This window comes from Branchiostoma lanceolatum, chromosome 11 (genome assembly GCF_035083965.1).
Source record: "Branchiostoma lanceolatum isolate klBraLanc5 chromosome 11, klBraLanc5.hap2, whole genome shotgun sequence".
NCBI lineage: Eukaryota > Metazoa > Chordata > Leptocardii > Amphioxiformes > Branchiostomatidae > Branchiostoma > Branchiostoma lanceolatum.
Window position 1 is genome coordinate 3757607 of NC_089732.1, and position 20057 is coordinate 3777663.

At 43.9% G+C, this 20057-nt stretch overlaps 4 protein-coding genes across 6 annotated transcripts; 1 reads left to right on the forward strand and 3 right to left on the reverse strand.

Moving 5' to 3' along the window:
* Nucleotides 1-586: 586 nt before the first annotated feature.
* Nucleotides 587-3738, reverse strand: LOC136444447 (stimulated by retinoic acid gene 6 protein-like). The gene is made up of 2 exons (XM_066441990.1): nt 2933-3738; nt 587-2050 (listed from the first exon to the last, which is right to left on the reverse strand). Exons 1-2 carry the CDS (start codon nt 3706-3708, stop codon nt 823-825), a joined length of 2004 nt encoding a protein of 667 aa, XP_066298087.1. The 5' UTR covers nt 3709-3738; the 3' UTR covers nt 587-822.
* Nucleotides 3739-4873: 1135 nt separating this feature from the next.
* On the forward strand, nt 4874-9609 carry LOC136445304 (myogenic factor 6-like). 3 transcript variants are annotated; one of them, XM_066443233.1, is made up of 4 exons: nt 4874-4917; nt 7618-7808; nt 8165-8281; nt 8565-9609. In XM_066443233.1, the coding sequence occupies exons 1-4, from the start codon at nt 4889-4891 to the stop codon at nt 8708-8710; spliced, it is 483 nt and encodes a 160-aa protein (XP_066299330.1). In that variant the 5' UTR covers nt 4874-4888; the 3' UTR covers nt 8711-9609. The 3 variants fall into 3 exon arrangements, with proteins under 3 accessions (XP_066299330.1, XP_066299329.1, XP_066299331.1); XM_066443232.1 differs by lacking the exon at nt 4874-4917 and adding an exon at nt 5007-5316; XM_066443234.1 differs by lacking the exon at nt 4874-4917 and adding an exon at nt 5007-5316 and having other exon boundaries at nt 7621-7808.
* Nucleotides 9610-9899: 290 nt separating this feature from the next.
* Nucleotides 9900-11293, reverse strand: LOC136445131 (myogenic factor 6-like). The gene is made up of 3 exons (XM_066442992.1): nt 11105-11293; nt 10470-10580; nt 9900-9989 (listed from the first exon to the last, which is right to left on the reverse strand). The coding sequence occupies exons 1-3, from the start codon at nt 11291-11293 to the stop codon at nt 9900-9902; spliced, it is 390 nt and encodes a 129-aa protein (XP_066299089.1).
* A 1644-nt stretch (nt 11294-12937) lies between these two features.
* On the reverse strand, nt 12938-19068 carry LOC136444428 (uncharacterized). The gene is made up of 5 exons (XM_066441978.1): nt 19052-19068; nt 17477-17553; nt 16066-16223; nt 14963-15108; nt 12938-14481 (listed from the first exon to the last, which is right to left on the reverse strand). Exons 2-5 carry the CDS (start codon nt 17517-17519, stop codon nt 14373-14375), a joined length of 456 nt encoding a protein of 151 aa, XP_066298075.1. The 5' UTR covers nt 17520-17553; nt 19052-19068; the 3' UTR covers nt 12938-14372.
* Nucleotides 19069-20057: the final 989 nt, after the last annotated feature.

Here is a 20057-nt window from a genome sequence, read left to right on the forward strand (position 1 = left end):
CAATTCAATTCAAGTCTATATGCACCCAAATCATGTATAGTATCCAGACCTGTATTGGATAACCAGTAAAATATCCCATAGCTTAAAAGGCTGGTAAGTACAACCTGCATAAAGCACTGCTTAGGTTGAGCCATATTACACTTGGCATTTTTCCAATCATATTGATGATTAAGAACATGTGTACAATAGGTTTTTAGTGTGCATTTGGTGATGGCAAAATATAGCAGAAAGTAGTATATACACTCTTAATACTTTTGTGATAAGGAACTCGGAAAAGACAAACAGGACATACACAGGCTATATACAGGCCGGTATGTGAACTGATAGCTGGTCTGCTAGATGTTGCTATGCTGACTATATACTTAACCTTTAGCACACTGAAGTAGCCATTTGGCACCCTTTTCTCTATTGGTTACAGAGTTAGGCAGCTGAGAGATGGTTAAACCAAGGAGGTTAAAAAGGGATTATTTTTAACCTTGGTTAAACCATACACATGTAATGAGGCAAAAACTGCAAACTGTAAAAGCTTAACCTTAAGTCTTTTTTTGTCATTTTTTTTTTTGTAGTTACATGTTGTAGCAAGTACTGATGATGTGTCAGGAAAGGTGTTTACATTATCTGAAGTACTCAAATGGTACTCAGAGTTAGGCAGCAGGGAGAAGGTTAAAGTTAAACCATACACATTTAGTGAGACAAAAAACTGTGAACTTTAAAAAGTGTAACTTCAATCTTTTTTTGTTTGTTTTCAGTGTAGTGATGTGTTAAAACAGATACTCATCAAGTGTTAGGGAAGGTGGTTACATTATCTGATGTGATTTTACACTACAGACTGAGAAGTTTTACATCATCTTGGTCAGTTGTTTGCCTTCTTGTAACTACAGGCATGGAATCCGAACGCTCACTATAAAAACTCAGCTTTCTCAAGACCTCATCATTACTGCCAACGAATAGATTCTCTGTGTCCTCAATAGAGTCAATATCTTCATACGTTGCTCTATCGGTTGGATTGATCAATTGTACGTCTTCCCGTTTCGTAACCTTCTTCCTCAGTTCTTTCAATTGGGGATTTCTTAGGAGGGTGTACGCTAGATGCCAGCGCCAACGTGGTTTGGTTTCATAGAGGGGTCTTTGAACAGTGACATAGGAACTGTATCTGCCGTTTCGCTTGGGTGTAGTGGTTGTGTCTAGCAGTAGCTGACAGAAGGAGAGAAGCACAGGGTGAGTGTGTGCCACCTCGATTCTAACCATGCTGAGGTAGAACAGGTAGCCGATGTCGCTCTGTTCGAACCCTTCCATCAGAACCGTTCTGTCGATACGAGAGAGCAGCAAGACGCCGAAGATGAGCGAAATGATCACCCGAGAGAAGCAGAAGAAGAACCCAACGATGATGTTAAAGAAGAACATGAAATAAGCAAAGTTCTGATAAGCCTTGAAGTGTTCGAACGCTAGCGGTTGTTCTTCCTCGTCCTTCGACTTCTGTAGGAACACAAACTTACCTAGCAACCACTGGACTAAAAGTACTGCAATACTGACTACCATTGGTGGTAGGGACACCTCTAAACTAGATAAGACAAAGTCAGGATTTTTCACCAGGACGTAAAAGATGAGTATTAACACCATCAATATAACCTGTATGATAATGTACCCCCAGATCATGTAAGCTATCTGTGCTCCCGAATATTTCAGGCTCTGAAACACATGCCAACTACTGCTTTGTTTAAAATCAGGCAACCACTTATAATCGCCTTTATACAACCTCTGCATGTGTTTACGGTAACAAGCCAAGATCCTCAAGAGGTACAGAAAGAGGATGAACCCCGTGAAGATGCCGGTGAAGTTCCAAGACGTGATGAAGACGTCCCAGAAGTCTCCGTCGATGTCCACCACGACGGTGTGGTTGATGGTGGCGTTGACGAGGCTCCTGACGTCGTTCCAGAGCAAGTTGCCGAAGAACAGGTCGATGACCATGACCTCGTACAGGCAGAGGAAGGTCACGACCACAGTAGTGATGACGCGGGCGGAGAACCGGAAGGCCGGGTCAGGACGGTACCTAAAAAAAACATATACCAAAAAATATGAAAGGTGTTTGTAGTTACGTGCTTATGACGTAATCTACCGCCCGCCATCTTGGTAGGTTAAAGACCATTGCAAATTTATCATTTTAAAGGTCGGGCCGTATGTCACGTAATTATGACGCAATTTTTCCAATGTTGGGGGGCTGGAACAGATCTGACGGAAAAGACCCACAGTGTTTCCAGATGACCGACCGCCATCTTGGATCTGCCCATCCCACCAACATGGCGGCGCCAGTTTGACAATACTAGTTAGCCTTTTACAGCATTTCTAATCTGTGATTTACATGAGCATTCAATGTAAAGTTTGTTGAGTGTGTTTTATCGTGTCCACATCTTTCGCTATTTGACAGCAGTTTGCGTTGGCGTGCAGCGACCCGGTCACTTGTCAACCTAAGATGTACTTTGCTCCCCACAGTCAAAATATATCACCTCAAATCAACATGCTTTTGTAAGCCTACGTGTTCCATTGATAGTATAGCTCCAGCGCTTAAGATGATAAACGTCCGTTCTTTCCCACGGCGGTACTGACTCACAGACAAGACGCTCTAATTTTTTCAGGCATAAACCAAGATGTTTGTAAGACTAGAGATATTGACACAGCCTAGACACTAAGATTTACTCGTGAAAATGTTAACGTTATGAAATGTGAGTATTTACAAAGATGGACTAGACTACACTTGTTTTACGTGAAGCACCGAGAAATACTGGTATTGGTAGGGTTGTTCAATTAAGTAAGAGTTATAAGTGACAAAGTGGGTGTGTACAAAGATGGTATTGTTTTTATGCAGACTCTAGAGTAATTGGTACTTAACGAATAATTGGTACTTTACGAAAAATTCTATAAATGTGAAACGTACCAAATCTTGCGATACCATGGCAGTTCGGGGGTCTCCTGGGGTTTTCCGAGTAACCTCTTCACGTGCAGTGCGTGGTGGAAGTGCATGAGCTTCTTGTGTCGCTTTATACCCTGGATCCCCTGCTGTGGTCCTTTACGCAGGCGGACTTGTTCCTCTATCGCCCCCTCGATCATTATAGCGAACTTGGCAACCAAGAGGAACAAGCATACCACTGTTGGTAGGCGGACGATAATGTTGAACACGTTCCCGTTTGTACCTAAGAACTGGAACGCGCCCTGTCCTATGGGCCCGGCACAGTTGACTTCGAACACGACTTTTACAGAAAACCACGTCGCGCTGTACAGAAAGCCGAGAATGGCGCCAACAAGCTTCACTTTGCACGACATACACGCGAAGAACGGGTAATAGTTAACGCCGAGTTCAAACACAGACACGATGGCGATTATGAGTTGACTCCACAGCGGCCAGTCGTGTAGATACGGCAGGTAGTTGGAACTGTAGGCGTCGGTGAAGAGAGAAATACACGCCGTAGTGGTCACTCCGAACGCCACGGCGTAGGACCAGCGGTTCGAATGGGTGTCGAAGAAATCGACAGGCACGGGAAGACTGAAGCGGAGTCGGCTGCATTTCGTGCCCGTTCTCTGCTGGTTCCGCCCTTCTATCCACGACAGTATCGAGATGATGACGACTGCTGGAATAAGCGAGAAGTGTTGGAAGAGGTCGTCCCGGATTAGACAATGATATTCCGTACCGTTGGTCCCGTTTTGGCCGTACATGGTTGCGATATTTCCTCCTTGGCGCGGTCCCAACGCCTGCATATGCGAGTAGAGCTGGCTTGAGAGTAGCTATACTTCCAAACTTACGTGGGTTTCGGTGACAAATGATTACCTCACTCCCACAATCCTTTGCCCGCTGGTTGACGTTTTATGGCAGCAGATTTTGTCAGTTTAGGTTCTTCATAACTAGCGGGTTCGTCTCATATCGGAATCAAACACAACGTGGACGGAAAATCATAAGTCTGTGAATTAACCTACAGGTTGCGAAACCGGCGACATATTATGTACTTTGAGATTACACATTAACTGCCGTACGTCCCGAGATAGCATGTAAAGTGTTGATGTTTAAAAGGGGTTCTAGAATTTATCCTCGAATCCCTTTTTAACCGCAATGTGCATTGTACATTTTTCGGATGCTCATTTTGTTTGCCTGCAACTTTTAACGTGTCGGATCGGAGCAAATAATGATTCTTTTTTAGAACAGGGTTATTTCATTCTGATGCTGTACATACATAACTTGGTTACTTAGTGGTTACTTAGTTGACAAAGTCTGGGCGATGGAACTCGTGATCCTGAAGTAACGCCGCCTTTAATCAACAACAGTACAGTACAGTACAGTACAGGGGGTATCTGAAGCACAGTCACGCGTAGTTTACGGGACCAGCTGACCTACTGGTCTTACGTGCGTTGAACTGCTCACCTTTAATAATTTGCCCGGGCCTTAAAGGAGCCGGGCGACTAGAGACAAAGGAAAGTGCGGGATACTCTTAGTGATCTTCAAGCACAACAAACGTGTAATGAGCAATGTGGAATCTAACTTAGATCCAAGCAGATATCAAGAATGAATTATATAACATCCACTACCACAATACCACCACGTTTACTGCAGTTAAGATGTTAGATATATGATCATATATGTCAAAACGTTTTCATGCCCTCGCATTTCTCGCAGAGAGAGAGGCAGATATATATATATGATGTGTTTGTTCGTGTCTATATGTGTGTGTATGTGTGTGTGTGTGTGTGTGTGTGTGTGTGTATGTGTGTGTGTGTGTGTGTGTGTGTGTGTGTGTGTGTGTGTGTGTATGGGTGATCGTGTGTGTGTGAGCGTGTGTGCGGTGTGCCGCGGTGCATAATATATGTGTGGGTGGGCGGAGGTGCGGCCCCCTGGCCGCCCGGCATGTGTGACTCCGCCTCTACTTTACGCGGGTAAATGGGACGTTATTTGTCAGAAAACTAAAAGTAGACTGGCAAATGTATACTTTTTTGAAGAAGCACCCCTCTATGCAATGGTTTCACCCATATCCCATCATTCGTAGCGAAGCCCGAAAGTATCAACATCGCAGCGGCGCCGTTTCTGATTTGCAACATTAACAGTTCGCATATTTTTCTCACGTTCTTCTACAACACGGACAAACGTTCCTGTCCCGTGGTTGCATTTTACCAGGCCTTATAAAGAACATATACACGTATTGCGTACAGCAGAGTCTACTAGTAGGTTTTCCTTCGGACAGACTGTGATTTTACCGGAGCGAGTTCGGTCATCGCAGCGCAGGTGCGACCCCCCTGGCCGCCCGGCATGTGTGAGTCCGCCTCTACTTTACGCGGGTAAGTTGAAACAATAAATTCTTTTTCGTTGAGGCAGTATCAATAAACGCTTGATTATCAAGCATATCTGTACCTATGTTTACAGTTATTAAGAAGCGAGAAGAGGCCAAATTCACGTAATCATCAGACTAGTGCTAGCTTATCATTGTATATATATATATATATTTGTAAACTGTGACGTTTTCTGTTGTGACCTGTACTGAACCCAGTGGGTATGTGTGTACAATAAAGGTATTCATTCATTCATTCATTATAAAATGATAGACGCTTCGTGACAAATACAAACTGAACAGTAACATATGTTTCTTGCGAACATTGTAAAATCTTCGCAAGCGTATTATTGAAATCTTTTTGTTTTGAATGAAGTTTCGTATCATATGATCGTATGGCTTTGATAGTACGTTGTTAATCTTAATGCCATTTAAAACGTTATGTAATGATGAGGTATATAAAAGACGGATCATCAGTTGTTCTTTAGGCCATTTTATCACGTAGAATTCTGTCTAGAAAAACATAGATTGTATGTCCATACTGTCTGAGCCTGTGATTTTTAGAACGATCAAATTTCTAGAAGCCTTTAGCGTCCAAATAGTAAGGCAGAGCCATACATTTCTCTGCGCCAAGGCAGGCTTTAGGTTCTGTTTTTGGCATAACGTGGTGTAATTAAATCTAGATACACGTTGTACCTGTTACCGTGTTGTGTAATAACGTTTACAACAAAAAGTCTGATCTTAACTGCTTTTGCATTGTTGTTTTCGAAAAGAAACCAGTTGGAATGAAAACAGCCGGAAGTTGTAGAACGATGTCGGACTTTGTTAAGATTCAATCAAAGCACTCTTTAGCAAAGTATTGTACCCGATAAGCTAAGGTAATATGTGTAGCTTTCTGAACTCAGACAATTCCCAAGTCGCCACACTAGTACGTCTGTACTTTGGCGTGAGAATGTTCTGCCTGTGGTATTGCGTTTCATATTCGATACAACACGGATGTGCTTCGTTTTACGAAAAACGTTGTTACGGTATGCTTCTGTGTGTATTCTGATGTACATTTGTGATTTCTAGGAATTGATATTGACAAGATAAAGATTACGTGGAACTGTTTGTTTTGGTACAACCGGTCCTAATTCCACTGTGATATATGAATGCAAAATAAAGCTAGCAAACTGTGTCCACCATCAGCTCAGCTGATATGACATATGATATGATTTGTTTTCGTGGGAAGCTGCCGTGCAGAATATTCCATTCCAAACTTTATGGAGGGGGAACTAAACATTAAGTGAAACCTTGCACACACACACACATAAACAGAGACAGACAAACACACACACAAACATACGCAAACATCTCTCTATACCCTTCCAATAGCATCTCAGGTTTGTGCCAGGATCAGTCTAAAATGCACATTACTTTTTGATTGATATACTTCTTTTTTTCTACACAGCATGCATGTATCACATGTATACGCGTTGTCATAACAACGATGTTGTTGTCCCCACGCTACCCATAATGCCTCACACTCCCCAGCATGCGATGGGATCTGTGAAAAGATCTATACAATCTTTTCTCCCAACATCTTTTTGGAAATAAAAAGCCGTTCTTGTTACACAATATTTGTCAGCCAGATTATCAAACTTTAAACTTTCATATTACCGACTCCTAACAAATATCATGAGGATTCAGCCACAGCTTCTGGAGTCACTAAGCTTTCCACAAACACAGACAAACCAACGGTATCAAAGAACATGACTGTCTTGGTGAGGGTACTGAAGCCCCCCCCCCCCCCTCACTGAACCCGCGGCACGCTGGCGGCGTAGCTGTGTCCTAAACTGGTTGTGTTACCCTTGACTTTATCGATCATGGGAATACCATTCAAAACGTACAAGTATGACCAAAAAGACAACACAACGCACAAAGCTTCAAATGATTCGTTTCAGTCGATGAAATTCGTTGAGTGCTTTGTCAAGTCGATCGGCCGCAGCGACCCGCCAGTGTGCCGCGGGTCCAGCGAGAGGGGGGGGGGGGCTTGAACCTTAAGCCCCTGTCACACTAGTGCGTATCAACACAAGCCTGTATGAGTTGCGTATTAACATGTTTTTGATCAAGATTAAGTTTTCAGCCCAAGAAGTCATTTCCTTGGTTCGATAACTATGCTGCACAACGGTGGGTCAAAGTAGAAAACAACTTTCCCCCGCAAACCTTACTTAAACCAAAGAAATGTTAATGCGCAACTCAAGTGCACTTGAATATACGCACAAGTGTTACAGGGCCCTTAAGGCTAATCCCCGTGCTTGTCCCGTGCCAGCAGCGGCCGGCCGAAGCGGACGTGCGCTCGGGGGAAGACGTACGTGGACCCGACGGATGCCGAGGAGGCTCACGAGGAGCGGCGGCTGACGGCGAACCTGAAGGAGCGGCATCGCGTGCAGGTCGTCAACAGGGCGTACGCCAACCTCATGGAGAAGCTGCCGCCGCCGCTCATGCACGCCATGTTCACAGGTTCTGTCATTCCTTCGTTCATTCTTCTTCTCATCCATTCATTAATGCACGCCATGTTCACAGGTTCTGTCATTCATCCATTCATCCATCCATTCATTCATTCATTCATTCTTGGCTTTTAGTACACCGTTTGTTCATTTATTATTTGATCATTCTTGTTGGCCTGATTGAATCGCGCTTATAGTAGCCACCCGTAACCGGTCAGCCCCTAGCAGGTAGAGGCCATCAAAGACAGCTGGAGTTTGCGTTGTATATACTAATTATTGGTCAAATGATCCATCCCTCAATTCATTCGTTCATTCACCCATTCTTTCGTTCATTTGCTCGTTCATTCATTCATTCGTATTCATTCACAGGAAAGAAGATGGTGACGAAAGTGGACATCCTGAATGCCGCTGGTCATTACATCCACAACCTGCAGGTCATCATGACCAGGTTACACCAGGTCCCAGAGGGTGGAGGTGAAAGTTCAGGTCAGAGGTTATGGTTAGGTTACACCAGGTCGGGGGTGATGGTTCAGGTCAGGGGTCACTGGAATGTGAGGTGCAACTATCATACAACAATGAAAAAGTTAGCCAAAGAAATGTGGAATTCCCATGCTAGGTTTTGTATTTTTGTAATATGGACATGGGAGTCAATGCCCACCTAAAACCTCGTAATGAATTCTATTGACAATATCTTTTCTCTGACAAACAGCTCTTGATAAGAAGGAAGCTGCTAAGAGGCTCAAAACCTAACCTTCTATCTTCCTCCCAGACCACCAGAGTGACTCCAGTCCCGGCACCAGTGACCAGTCCGCTCCCTCCGGTGACGAAACCCTCCTGAGCGTGTTTGAAAACCTGACCAAGGCTGACGACACGACCGCAGCTGAAAACGGCGAAGACTCGGCAATAACCGACTAGCTGGATGCGATAGCCACACAACTTTAGCTTTGTTTCAACACCTTACCAAGTACGGTGTTAAAAAAGGAACCGAGTGAAGACTCGGCCGACTAAACACACTCTCCAAGCAGAACTTCGGCTCCGGCTGGTTTGTAACGTGTTTTTTAGGAGTTTTTGTCGGGCCTTCTATTTTGTCGCGTTGTTCGGCTTGGCGACATAAAGGAAACGGGACAAAATAGAAAGCCTGACAAAAACGCACGTTAAAAGACAGCCGAAGCCGAACCTCTGCTTGGAGAGCTTAGTGTCCTGTCCTGTAAGTGCCATAGGTTTGTACTAGAATAATTTTCGGTAGTTTTGTTCGAAGATGTTTGTTGAATACGGTAGTGGCAAATACTGCATTTCTAGATCTATAGCGTGTTACTGTTCTTTTGCCATGTTACAACCATGTTAAAATCATGACGAAACAAATAGAAGAAGAAAGTATCATCTAGTAGTTAGATTTGTTATCTAGAAGTAAAAAAGACTTAGATGGCAGTTGAATGTCGGCAACTGGATACAAGTACAGCAACGATCAGGGAAACAATCGTTTAAATTCCACACTGTTTATTAGAAGCGTTAAAGAGATGCACTTTTAGATATCACCCTAGAAATAATGTTCGGTGCACAGACACACACACACATACTTGCTGAAACTTTAGGGAATGTATCTGAATGCAGATAGGGCACCAATAAAGGAAACAGTTGTTTAAATTGCACTCTAGTTGTACTAGATACGTTACAAATTTTAGATACGTTAAAGAGGTTACTGATAGGCATATTTAGGGCTCATTCTTTAAAGACACTTTTTGAGACTGTAGAGCTACACAAATGTTCTTGAATCATATAATCATGTTGTATACAATAAAGTTTACGTTCCATTGGTCGCCGGCTATGAGTCCTATTTGGCACGTCAGCCACAAACTAATTCTAATCGGAAAACTGAGGTACACCGGCTCTAGCGTAATGCTACCGGTTACCAGTGCGCGCGAGGTTTGTTTTCACCAGCTCTGGTACAGTACTTATGTTTCACGCTATGTGGCGCTTTTACAATACTTACACCACGCCAATGTATGCTGTGGAGTAATATGCAGACACACATTTCAAGTATAACTACACCTTTGAAGGGTTTGTCAAATAACAAGAAACTTTCTCGAGACGGCGCTTGGGTTAATTAGGGGTGGTTGAACTCACTCGCCAGTCGGGCAGGCTGAGTTCGGCCGAGGTCTGTGTCAGCTTCGCTGGGGGCGAGCTTCGGTCGCAGCTGTGAAGACAGGGATTCAACAATGTCACAAGTCAGCGGAAATGCTTATAAGTTCAATGCATTAAATGATAATTTTTTCTCCCCATTTAAATCTGCAAATATGTCAAGACTAGAATTTTGCCCTATGAAAATTTCTCGGTGTTGCGTTTGCTCATTAATAACGTTGAATCTATACTGTAGCAAACTTTATTGACACATCAAAATTACAGGCGCAGAGACTTCCGTACGGACTTCTACAAGTCTAAATTCATAAAGTACATAACAATGATTTTGGAATAGCAATCACAATGTATATGAATATGTCACTATATCATGTATATGGGATGCATATACCCTTTCTACTAGTCTCTAAGATCTTTAAAGTCTCCCTACACACTGTTAGGATTCACGGTCTACTCTAAGAATATAATCGAGTTGCACTGACGCAAAATACTGTGTTGACTCCAGCCCGTGGTTGTCACACAGCCCTGACAGACTGACTAAGTCCCCGCCATGCGTCCTGCCCTCCTTTAACACCGCCTCACTGACGTCTGTTCGGAGAGTCTCCTGCATGTGGCGGATGTACCCAACCGCCGCGCGAAGGATCCCAACCTTACACGGGGAAGAAACACAAATGTACAGAGAGTTTACGCGATTTCATAGCAATGGCATATCTCTGTCTTTACATAGCCAGTATAACCGCCCTTCGGCGTAACACGCCAGCTTCGCAGGCACGCGACGCGGCAACAGCTGGTTATATTACACTGAACGGCCTTCACAGCATAATCAGAACAAAAGATTCTGAGAACAGAAAGTTCCGAAGAGAACCGTTAATTAGCCTCAAAATTTAACGATTTCTTAAACGAGTCAAGACCACAACAATCTACCGATATCATAGCAATCCATCCATAGCTTCTCCGAGTTGTGTTTTCGGCCACACACGCGTGCTACTGAAAACATATTAAACCTCCCCTAGTGTGAAGGTAACGATGATAAACGAACTTTCAGACGTAATAACAGCTAGAGAATATATGATAGGTCTTAAACTTGTACAGGAACAGGTACAAGACGTAGAAATGCAGATGCCGATATAGACACAGGTACAGGTATGGATATAGACGCGGCTTCAGATATACCTTGGTAAGCCTGTCGTGTCCGCGGCCCCGGTTGGGAAAGGGGAGCTCCCGTACCGAGGGCACGAGCTGCTTCAGGCGGGACAGGGCGTCGTTCAGCTCCGCCACGCGCTGCCGCTCCCTCCGGCGCTTGTAGGTCTTGTTGGACCACCCCAGCAGTTGGCCCTCACCGTAGTACGAATGTTGCGGCATGTTTTACCTTGGCCTGGAAACTATACCATCGGGGGCTCCCCGATATCTTTACCCACCCAGACAGCTTAGCCCGATCGGGGTGTGGGTTTAAATAAAATCTCTATGGCTGCTAAAGTAGAAAGGCTGCGAAATTCTAAACGGCTCAATAAAGCAGACTGGGCTCGGTAAAACGTCCCTAAGCCGACCCCCAGAGACTGGGACCAGGCTAGTTTTACCTTGGGTACAGTCCTAACTGTAACTCCTGTGGATGGCAAAATGCTGATACAGCGCATTGCTAACAGAAGTAGTGGCGCAGTTCTTACAAAATTTATCAACAAATCGCGCCCTTTGACAAAAAGGCGATGACAGAATTTAGAAACGTTTTGCAAACAACCACCTGCGAACAATTACTGTAACGTCACTTTTACAATAAGAAAAAAATATGTCAAAATCAACCGCAATTTTGGGGAAATGCAGCTGACGGGGAACACAGTTTGCTGGACGGAGTTTCCCCCCTTAAACGATAGAGCAGTAAAGGGAAGTAAAAGCGTTTTATAACAAATCTTTACAGAAAAACATTTCATCTCCTTGTCAGATTTCTGGGCCTCAAGGCCGTGACGACGTGAGTTGAACACTTCCCGACTTGATTTGAGGTCAAAGGTTATCGGGAGAGCCATGTAGCAATTAACAAGACGGCAGTGCGCGGTGGCATGCAAGCGTTAACAATGGAATATTGTTTTTTGTAATTGGAATGTCTATGATACAAATCAACCTCCGCAGAGACATCCAAAGTGTATATATACTTCTTTCAGGCGTGCTATCTCGTTTGGTTACATATAAGACACAAAGAGTGAAGTATTTTGGAACGCTTAAAACTTTATTTCCTCAAAAGAACTTAATTTTCTTTTTTTGACAATTTAGGCATCTTGTTGCACTAGATTTCGATTCTGCAGTGGATGTCATCCATCAAATCTACTTGCTGTGGCCTAACAGCGATATCAAAACCCGGACCGCGGCGCTTTCAGCCTGCAGGTGGTTACCCTTGGCAGTGACAGACACGCGGCTAAGTACCAGCCGCTCCTGGGAGCTGGGTTCTCCGGGGATGATGGATGATGTGTTTAACTTTAGTTTGAACGCCCCGGGCGATCTGGTAGGGAAATAATGAGCTCAGGTTCTTAATTGTGTAGTGGGAGGCGGAGAGTGGGATATGAAACGCTGGAAACCTTTCGTACCAGGAGTTATTTAAAGATACATTACGTTAGGTTGGTACTACACATAAGAGGGATCGATGGCAGCGAATGGCGTTGGCGTTACATCGGTTGTCACAATGCCTGAATGCTTTGTACAGTTTTATTGGAGACGTTACGTAACATATACCTTTATAAAGAAGAGGGGTATTTAGTTCTGTGGAAGTCCCTTGCCCCCTCTTTCTCTCTCTGTCTCTTTCTTACTTTCTCGTGTGTGTTTCAATCTCTCTCACTCACTCTCTCCGTCCTTGTATCTCCCTCTATCATATATCTCTGTCTCCCTATTGCTATTCATCTCTTTCTGGCCAATTTAGCTTTTTAACTTCGTTTCGTTCAGCTCATATTATCGCAAGATATCCACACTATACATGTTAACAGAACATATGTTTGTACTGAGTGAAGGACGACAAAGCAGAGGTAGCGTTCCCACCATTTTATTTCTCGATAAAAATTTAGTACGAACGTTCTTAAGCAAAGCAACAACAACGTGGCAGTGTGCACAATGAAGACAATTTCACAGCCACGCGTTGCCATGGTTACGCTGATGCAGTCTCACTGCTGTACGCTAAAGCCGACTGAAATCTCCAAGCAGATGTGGGGTAGAGGATCGTAACATTTCCTGAATGCCGGACTTTTCTAGCCTATCATCCTAGCCTCATGATGGCTGCCGAGTCATTTGCGGAAAGAACAAAGGACATTCGGAAGCTACAATAGGTCTGGGATACCAGGCTATAACTTCTCTGATAGCTGATATGAACTGTTAGAGAGGTGGCGAAAATAACAGTAGAGCGAAACCTTGCAGAGACGGTTATGGTTGGGAGGAGGCGCAACGTCTAGCAGCTGATAATAGGGAGCAATGGCGTCCTTCCTCCGTTACTGATATGTGACTACATTGATGATAATTATGAACTGCCCGAAGCTCTGTAGAACAAGGAATAATTCAAACCCTGGCTGCTAGTCCTTTGTTTGATAGATCGATTGATTGGTTTATTGATTGATTGATTGGTTTATTGATTGGTTTATTGATTGATTGAAGCCGTTACTCTCTTCCATCCCAACATCTGCTTGGAGATCGGACGAATCTTCCACATGTCCTGTTCAACGATCCGAAGATCTCCCAAAGAACATGCTTCACAAGAAAGCGCGTCACATAGTGTTACGTTGGTGAACTGCATATCAATCAACTCATCTAGGCTGATAGCTTATTAATGGCGTTTTAAAATTGTCTTTGAAAGTTTACTGATACTCTATATGGTTAACAAAAAGGGTTGATGGTTTTGAAGATGGATGAACAACTTTTCTTATCAGGTCGGGTATGAATGAACTGATGCAATATTGAGTAAAATGAGTAAAAGAACGAAAGATTTTATGAATGAATGAATGAACAGACGAATGAATGAATGAATGAATGAATGAATGTCTGAATGAATGAATAAATGAATAAATGAAACGTTACTTCGAAAGACAGCTAGATCCTAATTAAAGGCGCATTTTTGCCGTTGGTTGTATTAAGCCATAGGGAGTCAGTGGCAGACGTCTTGCGACTTTTGCCGTGGGGAAAATTATCTCTGACACATAAATCTCTACGGCTGTTCTAAGAATGTTGCTCAATTTGCTGCCACAAACCTATCGTGCGGCGGTTGTGACCGCTATGTGTCTCTACAAGACTCCGTGGTTTGCTGGAAAATTAAACGTTTAAGGTCATTCACGATTCCGAGTACGCATCCGCAAGGTCAAAGATGAAGGTCCTTCATATGTAAAAACTTCTCTTCTCGACCATTGTCTGCTACAAGTTTGTGTCTGTTAATTTTCCATCAACCAAAGTATTCTAGTAGAGACTTTGCGACCATGTTTTAGAAGAGCATGGCGACGGCGACCGGTAACAGCGCCAGCACAGACAGCTGGTGGAGTCCGGTCACGCCGTTCAGCACTCCGGTCAGCTGGGCAAAGCCCTTGTTGCACCTGTCAGAGAAGGGAAAACAACTGTTAGGACACGATATCAATGATTATGCGTATGTATGGCTTTTCAAACGTTTAAAGGCTTAGGTTCACAACAGGCATAGCCTAAGGTCTTTACACCTAGGTATCTACTCGATCGAAGTGGTAACAGTGGCGTGATATGAGCTTTGGATTTCATCAGCTTGGTGGCGATGTTTGGTGGCTAGGTGGTTGTGTAGATGCAACTTTCACAAAACCAACATTTTCTTCATTCTTTCCTTCATTACGTTCTTGATTCCTCCCTGGGAGAACGAGGTCATTCGTTCATTCTTTCATTCCTACCTTCATTCATTCATTCATTCATTCATTCATTCATTCATTCATTCATTCATTCATTCATACATACATACATTCATTCATTCATTCGTTCCTTCCTTCCTTCCTTCCTTCCTTCCTTCCTTCCTTCCTTCCTTCATTCATTCACATGTAACATGTAATGACATGCCTGTCAGTGTTGCAGCATTTCAAGCACGTGCCAGTTTTGAGTGTTCCATCACAGTCGTCTTCCATTTCCTCGGCACAGGTGTCGTCATCCGACCAGCAGCCCCGCTCGATGGCATAGGCGTAGCTGGCAATGGTCCTGATCTTTGTCTGTAATAAAGATCGGTGAGAAGTGAGAAGAAGACTGAGTAAAGAGTGAGGGATGGAATGAGGGAGGGAATGAGGGAGGGAATGAGGGATGGGATGAGGGAGGGAATGAGGGAGGATGGGAATGAGGGAGGGAGGGAATGAGGGAGGGAACGAGAGGGAATGAGAGAGGGAATGTGGGAGGGAATGAGGGAGGGAAGGAATGAGGGAGGGAGGGAATGAGGGAGGGAATGAGAGGGAGGGAATGAGGGAGGGAATGAGGGAGGGAATGAGGGATGGTATGAGGGAGGGAATGAGGGAGGGGATGAGGGAGGGAATGAGGGAGGGAATGAGGGAGGGAATGAGGGAGGGAGGGAATGAGGGAGGGAGGGAATGAGGGAGGGAACGAGAGGGAATGAGAGAGGGAACGAGGGAGGGAATGTGAGATGGAATGAGGGAGGGAATGAGGGAGGGAACGAGGGAGGGAACGAGGGAGGGAATGAGAGATGGAATGAGGGAGGGAATGAGGGAGGGAATGAGGGAGGGAGGGAGGGAATGAGGGAGGGAGGGAATGAGGGAAGGAATGAGGGAGGGAATGAGGGAGGGAGGAAATGAGGGAGGAAATGAGGGAGGAAATGAGGGAGGAAATGAGGGAGGGAATGAGAGAGAGAATGAGGGAGGGAATGAGGGAGGGAGGGAATGAGGGAGGGAATGAGGGAGGGAATGAGGGAGGGAATGAGAGAGAGAATGAGGGAGGGAATGAGGGAGGGAGGGAATAAGAGAGGGAATGAGAGAGGGAATGAGGGAGGGAATGAGGGAGGGAGGGAATGAGAGAGGGAAGGAGGGAATGAGGGATGGAATGATGGAGGGAATGAGGGAGGGAATGAGGGAGGGAAGGAGGGAGGGAAGGAGGGAGGAAATGAGGGAGGGAATGAGGGAGGAAGTAAACTAGGTTGTTCTACATATCCAGAACATACTTACGTAACATTGAGCCGCAGCCGTACATGTGACGGTCTGCACAGACGTGTTGGCGTCTTTAGCCTTTGTGAGACAGTCGTTGTTCCCACTTATTGTGCCCACGGCAGAGTCGAACGCACCCTGTTCACACTGGAAGCAATTGATAGCCTGGCTTGCTGCGTCTGCAGAGAACAAGGGACAACGTCAGAGAACATTTCGGTGAGGTGCAACGACTCTCTCAATCAGAATATTACCATATACGTGTACGCCATTTTAAACGTAACTATACCGCTATCAACTTTTCCCTGAGGTTAACAAAAGTTGATGGTTCCCTTGAATCTATATGTTATTGTCATTATATCAGGTGGTAATCGATAAACAGTATAGCCACCAATTTAGAAATACATGGTAATTGAAAAATGTCGCGCACGAAAGTTAGATTTTAATCCCTTTTAAAGTCATTAAGCTATTCTGGCGTGACGAGTTAAGGGTCTTTTAGTAGATTAAGGCAACCATATAGTTACGTAAAAATGCCAGATAGATTATTTCTAGGCGTTGCCGGCCTGAGAACCCAGCCAGGCATGAGGTCACACGCACAGTACATGAGTCATCACCCCGACGCGGTCCAACCGGTACTAGCCTGCTTTGTGATACTGATCTAAGGGCGTCAATTTTAACAGAAATGTTGTTGTTGTTGTCAGATTTTTACATGTATGATGTGTATGGTTTGGCACAGTTAAGACCCCCTTTACACTGGATGGGCCCGTGGAGCGAGCAAAATTGAATTTTCATGACCTGTGACTTTCAATTGAAAATGACCAATGATGTAAATTTAAAGTAATTGATTTGAAATACAACAAATTAAACACGCACATGATGAAACACGCACAATACACGACTTTATCATGAAACTCGATTGAATTGTACTTGTTAGAGTTTTAGTCACTCAATGGTCGTCGTCTTCGTAGAAACTGGGAAGTTTATTATTGTTAATTTCAGGTTCGATGGCCCATATTGACAAAAAACATACACAGCTAAAAAAATATTGCTAGATATTTGAAGTTGCTTGTATACCTAAAAAAGTGCCATCAGGCCGCCACGGCACAGGGAGGCCCACTTATGCTAGGGTGACGTAGGGTCACCGGGGCCCGACCGGGCTGCTTACGGAAACGAAAAATCAAAGTGTATGCCCATACATTTGCACAAGCTATGCTCTTAGATAATTTTGCGTACGTTTTGTGTTTTGGTTGCCTTTTTATATCATAATTTTCGTTCCCAAAGACTGCCCGGTCGGGCCCCGGATTGGAAATGTGACCCTAGCATTACCGAGGACGGACTAGTCGACAGAAGTGTCGCTGAAACGGACTGGAAGGGAAGGCCTCCGAACGGGGCAGCAGCTTCATGAGCGAAGTAATTAGATATAAGGAAAACTCACATGCAGCGATGCTCAGAAACACGGCGACGAGCAGTAGCTTCATGTTGTCAGTGGATGACTTGGAACCGGTGATTTCTCTGTGAAACATTGAAACAGTGCATTGATACATGTAATCAATTAATATTCCACAAGGACATGTAGATTCACATAAAATTATCGAAAACCTGATAATGTTGATAAAGCCCATGATATAGAAAGACCACCAAGGGATATATATTATCTATTTGACAACTATTCTTTTGGTTTAACCCAATATGTAGGAAGAGTAAAAGAGGCGCTGAATACATTACAATTCTTCCTCCATCCACTAAAAGAACAATACAACATGACCTATACAAACTACCACGTTGCATACCCGAATAGAAAATACAAGCGGTCAAATCACGGTCATGTATTGGGCAAGAAGCGACTGTTGTTTACAGTTACTGTACGAAGACAAGTACTCCTTTGTTCCAGACCGCTTCACTGCCAACATATATAACACTGTGTTCACTACAGTAAGCACTTTCATAAGAAACTGACATTCGCGGAAACTCGCTTGTTCCGCGAACGATGCCAACTTCACACAGAACGCTGTGGAGACATTGTCAATCTGATAGGATGCGCAACGAATTTCTTAGATAAAGACCGTTTTTGTGTTCTATTGTCTTCTAAATCATACTCCTACATAGTGCTTTATAATCAAGTTATGAAATCACACAAATTCAGCAGTGTCTACCAGACTAACTACGTAGGTTATAGGGAGAATATTTTTGCCATGCGCCAGGGTTCCATTTGCAGGCCGTGGACTGACTCTACAGGCTGATTATTCCGTTTTCTACCGAATTCTACGATCCATACGCCTGTAGGAGGGCCCGGTGGAGGCTACAAGTCCTTGTTGTTCGCTCAGTGACGGCCGCCTGGTGGAAACGGGTCGGGGGCCTTAAGCTTAGTCAGCGACATTTTAACGCAGCGACTCGAACAAAGCAGTAAGACCTTGAGGCGTGGCAAATCACAGTGTTGCACGCACCGAGTCATAACATTTATCTGCCGGGTTACATATATCCGTCACTTTGAGAACCAGTGTGTTTGAGAGTTCTCTAGTGCAGCGTCCTCGGGTATGTACAGTTTAGATAGACAGGAGTGTATTATACTAAGGCATGTTGGGTTGGAGATCTGTTTGGGCGCATTTTGTCAGGGTGGCGCATATTAGTAGCATATGACATGGCAGAATTACGCTAACAGACGTTATGGATTATTGTGATCATAAGGAAATCTACCACACATTTTTACGAAAAATATCAAACTATTCACACCGTCAGAAAGCTTTGAAAAAGGGTAGAAAAGTTGACATTCCAACGTTTAGTTGTCGTTGCCACTAAAGATATCTAACTAGAATCGCCTGAAGCTAGATACTGTGGCACCCACCGCATTGTTCACTCAGAAACAACAACTAAATCGGTAGATATCCTCCTCTCACTGCACAGAGGCGGGTTGGAAAGGAAACATTATAATTTATCATTCTATAACTCTACTTGCGCTTTTCTCGTGTTTCTAGACAACATTTACGCGGGTTCTAGTCGTTTTGGAACTTACCTGGGAAAAAGAGATGTTTCTCCGTCCGCTGTCAACAGCAAAGTGCGCCCGTTGAACCAAGCAAGGCCACACCTACATCACGGGTCATTAAACATTGTACATTGGGTACCTGTGATTATGAACCAGCCAATGTTATCTTCAAACAAACTCCGTGTCCTTTACAAATGACCATATTTTGTCATAAGCACGTTACCGCGTTTTGATAAGAAATACAATCAACCTTGAACAAGAAGACCACTCAGGGGACCTACAAAATTTGGTCTATGGGTACAGGTTGTCACTTTAGACAGGATTCTTAATGCTCGTGTCAATGGAAAAATATCTAACTACACAAAAATAGTCACATTGGCCAGGTGGTCCTTATGTAGAGGTGATCACTTGTGTAGGTTTGACGGTATATCTTTTCCTAGGTGATCCTAATGTAAAGTTGGTCACTAGTAAAGGTTTATTTGAAGAGTATACCTTGAACTCAGAGGATATAGATGCGGAATGTTTCTCAAAATTTTCATATATAGTTTTAAGATTCTAAGATACTGTACCCCCGTGATTTGACATTGACAGATGTATGACTGCATGAGCTACGTCAGTACGTGTGAGCATGCGTCACTACAATCGTGGTCTGGGTAGGCAAGGCCGAAAACCGGTTTTCTGGCATTGTTGAATCAAACACTCCCGTGAAAGGCACGCATTTTGACAAAGATCGTAGTCTTTTGAGGGAGGGTACATGATATATGTGAAAGGGGGCTGTTTTCAACTTGACTCTGTCTAAATTAAAGAAAATATTGCTTGATGTCATTGTTCCAACACAAACACACATACATATACACACACAACAGACGCACACACTAGTACACACACTCACACACACACACAAACAGACACAAACTCACATATACACACAATCACACTCACAAACACACAGAAAAAACACACACACACACACAAACACACACACACTCACATATACACACAATCACAAACGCACACAAACACACACACACACACA

Bases quoted from the DNA above. Each gene is read 5' to 3' on its own strand.
- LOC136444447 (XM_066441990.1), bottom strand. From the start codon at position 3,708: ATGTACGGCCAAAACGGGACCAACGGTACGGAATATCATTGTCTAATC. The intron at 2,051-2,932 runs GTACGTTTCACA...TGTTTTTTTTAG, and splicing joins CCATGGTATCGCAAGATTTG to GTACCGTCCTGACCCGGCCT.
- LOC136445304 (XM_066443233.1), top strand. From the start codon at position 4,889: ATGTGTGACTCCGCCTCTACTTTACGCGG. The intron at 7,809-8,164 runs GTTCTGTCATTC...ATTCATTCACAG, and splicing joins CATGCACGCCATGTTCACAG to GAAAGAAGATGGTGACGAAA. The intron at 8,282-8,564 runs GTCAGAGGTTAT...TCTTCCTCCCAG, and splicing joins GGGTGGAGGTGAAAGTTCAG to ACCACCAGAGTGACTCCAGT.
- LOC136445131 (XM_066442992.1), bottom strand. From the start codon at position 11,293: ATGCCGCAACATTCGTACTACGGTGAGGGCCAACTGCTGGGGTGGTCC. The intron at 10,581-11,104 runs GTATATCTGAAG...TCCCCGTGTAAG, and splicing joins GACACGACAGGCTTACCAAG to GTTGGGATCCTTCGCGCGGC. The intron at 9,990-10,469 runs GTCAGTCTGTCA...CTGTCTTCACAG, and splicing joins GGACGCATGGCGGGGACTTA to CTGCGACCGAAGCTCGCCCC.
- LOC136444428 (XM_066441978.1), bottom strand. From the start codon at position 17,519: ATGAAGCTACTGCTCGTCGCCGTGTTTCTGAGCATCGCTGCAT. The intron at 15,109-16,065 runs GTAAGTATGTTC...TCTTTATTACAG, and splicing joins CGGCTGCGGCTCAATGTTAC to ACAAAGATCAGGACCATTGC. The intron at 14,482-14,962 runs GCATGTCATTAC...CTTCTCTGACAG, and splicing joins AAATGCTGCAACACTGACAG to GTGCAACAAGGGCTTTGCCC.